The 6,000-nt window shown below is 39.5% G+C and overlaps 1 protein-coding gene across 1 annotated transcript in view; it reads right to left on the bottom strand.

Annotated features, from left to right (window-relative positions):
* Positions 1–1,207: 1,207 nt before the first annotated feature.
* MPC2 (mitochondrial pyruvate carrier 2) overlaps positions 1,208–6,000 on the bottom strand; it is a 112,369-nt gene continuing 107,576 nt past the window's right edge. Inside the window, exon 5 of the mRNA XM_078658330.1 lies at positions 1,208–1,462. Within this exon, the coding sequence (XP_078514456.1) occupies positions 1,405–1,462 (58 nt within the window). The 3' untranslated portion in view covers positions 1,208–1,404. The remainder of the gene's footprint in view (positions 1,463–6,000) is intronic.

Raw genomic sequence — 6,000 nt, 5'->3', positions numbered from 1 at the left:
TTTGCAAGGAACACATCCATACACAAGGTAGTTCCCTTCAGGGAGTATTATGATACTGTGTGGTATTTTTTTTTTTAACCAAATAAACTTTTTGGCTTGAAGCAAATTATTTTTGTTTTTAAAACAATGGGGCCCCGGTGTATTCCCAAACAAAGTTTTGCAAAAACCATGACAAAAAAAATGAATTGCCAGAAGGACGGAGGCCAATGCCAGACCTATTGGTGTTGCCAATGCTTGTTTTCTAATGCACTTCAAACAGTTAAAATGAATCTTCTTCACTGCAGCCAGAAGTAACATGACATACAATAATAATTTGCATTAAAACATAGAAAATAGGCTAAACCCATGTTACCTATAGAACAATGAGCTAACTTTTAGCGACTTTTGAACGAAAGGCTTGGTATGCTTTTTACAGGATTTGTTTTACTTAGCAAAACAATAGAGATTTAAAAAAAAAATCTAAGTCTACCTAACACAAAAATAAATAAATTAGATAACAGTTACAAACATAAATCCATCCTTAGACACGCATACACAGCACCTTACGTAGTCGAGGTGCAGTAAGTCAGAAATCTGCTCAGCTGTTATGCACACAACTAGGGGTCCGCAAAATGTGTATAAATTTGCTTTTGAATAATTATGCAAAATGTCGGCAAAATTCGACGACAGCACATGCTCATAGTCTGTACGGTGAATGGCTCGCAATTAAGAAAAGTGGATCATTTTGGGAACAACCTGTAATAAGCGCAATGTGAAATTCCTGAAACTGCGAGAACCTTACTGGCGTCATTTAAATTTCATCCATGTCTATGTACAACAAATCGTCAACCATCAGTGATTAAACATAATATTGTCCTCGTTGCTGCAGACAGTGTAAACTATCGCTGAGGCCCATGAAAGCACATTAGCACAATCAAACTCTAGCTAACAACTGAACCAGTGTTGTGCTTCGATAGAGATTGTGAAATAGGATTAATTTAAAAAGAAACCCTTGCACTAAACGGACCATAGTAGTAAGAATCCTCTTATGTAAACTCCTATTTTCGTTTTTTTTATATACTGTGCATCAAGATCAATTAATAATGCTTTGGCTGAAGTTTAAAGGTTGAAAAACATGAAGAAACACAAGTGAATGTGAATTTATAAAACCTGATACGTGCCAAAATAAACGTTATATATTCTTTCCATGTAATGACCGCCACTAAGCTTTAAAAGAAAACAGTTTATTTTCCTTATTAGAGTCTGTAAGGTCTATATTTATAGAAACGTCATTTTAAATGGTGGCATGATTAGTAAAAGTTCCACAACATCCATATACCAAAAACAATCGATGAATTAGTTAGTGCAACTCATTTTCCAGTGCTTGGAAAAATATTGCATCAATTGCTTCATGTAGTCTATCGTTCATGGTTCTTCTTTCGGTGGCTGCTCAATAGCGTTTGCTTTTAGCCCCTGGTGATACCTGGAAAAAACATTTCAAACGTTAATGGACATGTGAATAAAGACGCCATTTTGAATTCAAGACAACATATGTATTTTAACAACTGTTTTTGAAGAACGTAATGGCAAAATAACAAAGGAAGCCACTAATTGAGGAGTATGCAAATGCTATTAATAGCGTGTCTGATATTTAATAAAGGTCTGGAATCTTTTCTCCGGAGACCAGATATTATTCCCAAAAGTACCAGGTCAGGCAGACAGACCAAGTGTGATGCCTTTCCTGAGCCGGCCTTCGATAAGTGTACAGGAAGGAGTGTGTCTGTGTACGCTGGTTTAGCATTGCTATGCTCCAAAGAGCATTGTGGGTGCAGGGAGCATCTCACCGCAGAAGGACCCCACCCGTTCGTTTACAGAGGCCCAGACTCGCACCGTCCCGCATAGCAATAACAGAGGCGCCATCTTCAGTTGGGTGCCATATGCAGAGTCCCATCTGAGGGCAGGCGTAAGAGAGGGAGTTTCTTACACAGCTTTGCTTTATTTGTACTTCGATAATCTGGCACAAACGACAATAAGATTGCAGCAAAGCAGTAAATATGCATTGTGCAGGACAGTGGGGCACATTCATTTCACCTCAAAATCAAATGCGCAATTTCGATGTCTGAGTGCGAGAATGAGGGCTGGAAAAGCAGGATATAATTGCTATTACCGGGGACAGTAACATTTCTAGCTTGGAGCATTAGCAAGCGCTCAGCCCTGCCCGCCCAACGGCGCCTTTACCTCTCCTCATTGGACAAGTCTGAAAGAGGCTAAGTGAGAACACAATGCACCCCAATTTACGGTATCACTATACAACCAACTGCTCAGGGATTCATGCAGCACTACGCTATCTCACTGAATAGACCCCGCCCTTAAATACATCAGCCCACTACAATAATAAACGGGCAAGCGTGAGAACCACAATGCACAACAACCTAGTCTGCAGTGATATATCCACGCAGGACCTGGACACAACACAGTAACGCACTTCTTTCCGAAAATGTATGTAATCCTCTTTCACAGAGTTTTCGCAGGCTGTTTTTATCAAGCGGTGAGAGCGCACCCTGCTCAACCGATGGCCAATCCACACAGCGGGGGTTCAAAGCCTTTGTTACTGACTTGCTCGCCTCAATTTCCACTTTCACGAGTCGCCATTTACCTCGCCTCTACCCCAAAAGACCTTTCTTTCTGCCTTCGTTTCTTGATACAGTTTACACTGGAGTACTTTGTAAAGCAAGCGGAATGTATTATAATTGTATCAACTTAAGGCGATTTAACTTTTATTCGATTTCACGCCATGATGGGTGAATCTGTTGGATGAACCGCAATCATTCAAAACCCCGCCCTGCATAGACAAAAAAGTAAGAGCAGAGAATTTCATGTCAATGAAAACAGGAGAAAGGCCCAAAACAAAATACTTTTGGACTATCAGGATGGCTCCGTCTGGGAACTCTGACTTTACTAGAAACACATATGCTACGTGATGGATTACATTATATTCAGAGCTGCAAAGTTACCCATTGCTGCTGATGGAGCAAGATGAAGAAACAACATTTTGTATACCCCTTGTGAAGTCACACTTCGATAACATGTAATCTGAACTAACGGAGTGGTGCATGAGATTAATCAACTTAGAATAAAAACTTGGACATACACACACACACGTGGGATCTAATCTCTGCTTATGTTGCAATTATAATTAACTAACTATGTCATTTTGTCGTGTCCTGTACTAATATGCTGCATTGATATAACGGAATGAAGCATAAATGTGCTTTTGTCTATGTATTTGTGGCCAGAAGATTGGACCTAAGTAAGTATATTACGCATAAGTGTTGCTTATTTGCTAGGTAATTACTAATAGGGAAAACCTTAGTAAGGGGGAGGTGAACAGAAAGGCTATTTTTCTAAAATTAACGTTTATTTGTGTTTGTTTCTATGATAGTTCCCATTCTGACTCGAGAGGCCTGTGACAAAATGGAGTCACTGGTTTACTGTGACAGCCAAAGGTAGAGCGCATTCGCAGCAGAAGAGATGAGAATGAATGCGAGCTGCTTGGGCCTGTGCGGAAGGCAGTTCAAGGCTGCTGTGGCCTGGAAGTCTAGATGGCTGCCAAATGATGAGAGCAATGGTTCTGAACGTGAGAACTTTACTTAAAGTTGCGAGTTAAGGAAACTCGACTAGGCCGGACTATGAAAGACAATGGGGGCATTAAAAAAAACCCTGACATGAAGAAAATGTATAATGTGGAGATGAGGTTATGCTCATCCACCCCCGAACTGACCAATGAGGACTCCACTTTTCTTTAAAAGTTACTCTTTTAGATAGATAGAGCTAATGAAAAAGGTATAAAAAGTGCTGATTTTACAGAGTAAAAAACTTCTTCTGATTTTCTACCAGAGATGCTGTCGGATTGCTGATGTTCTTGTGATGTAAGATTCTTTTTCTTGACTTATGACTTTTTCTTTGCAGGAATGGCACTTTAGTGAGGGATTTTAGTTAGGGAGTTAGGAGAATGGACTTTCGGAACTATCTGTCTTTTAAGAATACTTGCGTTCTGAACCTAAAATGTTAACGTTATTTCTGAAATCCTCTAAGATAAATGAAATTAACTGTTTTGAACTAAGCTTTTGTTTAAATGCCATTTGAAGATTAAATAAATAAATAAAGAGAAGAAACTTTTAGACATGTTAAAATTGCTTTAATAAAAATTAGATAAATGGAAAATTAAAGCTGGTCTCGAGTTTTCTTACACCTAATTTTTTACTAGCAGACCCATCGACCCTTATGGCAATATGTCTAAATGTATATTTTCTGATAATAAAACCATGGTAAACTCGCAAAAAACTGCAGATGTATATAATATGAACGTTAAGTTGATTTAGGCATTTCACTATGATACAGCAGCTCTCCATTGAGATTCACTGATCCCTAGAGTGAGGTAGAGATTGTTAGTATGAAACTCACAGTGATATGGGCCCCACCAGTGAGTGAATGTATGTATGTTCTGGTGTTTCAGGGATAAGTGATATGGTTTCAGAAAATATTTTTGGAGTAGCGCTGCATCACTGCGAAACATTTTAAAATAAATGTTATCAAGTTTCACTGAACACATAAGCAGAACACTTCAAATAGAACAAATTCTGTGCAGGTCAAGTGAAGGATGGATCGCATCTAAATAAGTACAATGAACATCAGCAAGCAGGTTCTTCGACGGAGTTCGAACAGGACATCACTCACCTGTTCTCATTCCTTCCCATAATATTTCTACCATGGAGCCCATATCTTAAAATTTTACTGGGGCCATTCCCGTCCCTCACAGATCGCTGTTGGAAGGCCATACGCCAGTCTATTACCTTGGGCCAGGCAAGGTGGTGCCTCACCATTATCTAGCTTTATCATGCTGAGCCTCCACAAGATCCACCTGGAATAAAATCTGAATACATCTGGGAAGTCCAACATCCATCCATCACCGAATGTACCTAACATGGCAATAAGTAGAGTGCGGATTGAGAAAGCTGCCGTTCACAATGTTGCAGCTTTTGCTGGGTACCAACCCCATAACATGAAGCCAGGTTCTCTTATAATATGCTCAATGTAGAAGGTTCTGCTGAAATATATAAAGGCTGGCAAGAAAGGCCTCTTCCCACGGGTACATGAGTGCCTCCTCCCAATTAGTATCATAGACCAATCTGCCTCTTCTTCAGGCTGCCCAAGTAGGCAGGGGAATTATTCATAATTATTTTCTATATTTTAGACGTCACTCCGGAGGCAAGTTTCTTGTGAGAACCAGAGCCTCGAGACAGGTGTAAGCAGCTGGGTTGTTGCAGTTTATATCTTAATGGGTCAACGTAGGTCGGACCTACAAGAATCAAAAAGCCTCCCCATCCTGCAGATCAAAGTCTGACTTAAGTTCAAACAACTTCAACTGTTTGTTAGCCAAGAAAATGTTACGTTTCACATATAACATTGCAAACAGAAGCTAAAAAGACCCCATGCACAGCCCTTTTTGGATAAAAGGCTGAGGCTGGCTGCAGGCCTCACACAAGACATGATGACATTTGCTAGCTATATTTATTGAGAAGACTGTTCACTTGCAATTTTTAGGTTATGATGTAGATAGCCGATATATGTGGTCCTCATTGGACAGCGATCTCTTCCTGTAATGAGCAAGATTTGTGTATCTAAAATCATGGATAGCTGGTAGGAGGATCACTACTAACACTCTGTTAATGGCCATGATCTTGACAGTCTACTAAAAATATATGTTGACTAAGGATTCAGTTGTATGCCGTATTGCAAATGTCGCATCTCATAAAACCGGAGGACTGCTAAGCTCCTGTTGCTGATGGCATCCATCCTGCAACACTAGAACGTTTCCTAAAATGTGTGTTCAGAAAATGGCTTTTGTTTGGGGGAATGAAAATGCTATTTGCAAAGTCTTACCTAAAAAAAAAAAAAAAAAAAAAAAAAAAAAAAGAAAATGCTATTTGCCTTTGGTAACAGTCTTTCTGGTGGATATTC

The sequence above is a fragment of the Lissotriton helveticus genome, chromosome 8 (assembly GCF_964261635.1).
Source record: "Lissotriton helveticus chromosome 8, aLisHel1.1, whole genome shotgun sequence".
Lineage (NCBI taxonomy): Eukaryota > Metazoa > Chordata > Amphibia > Caudata > Salamandridae > Lissotriton > Lissotriton helveticus.
The sequence above is the reverse complement of the archived record's forward strand: the minus strand, read 5'-3'. Positions and strand labels throughout refer to the sequence as shown.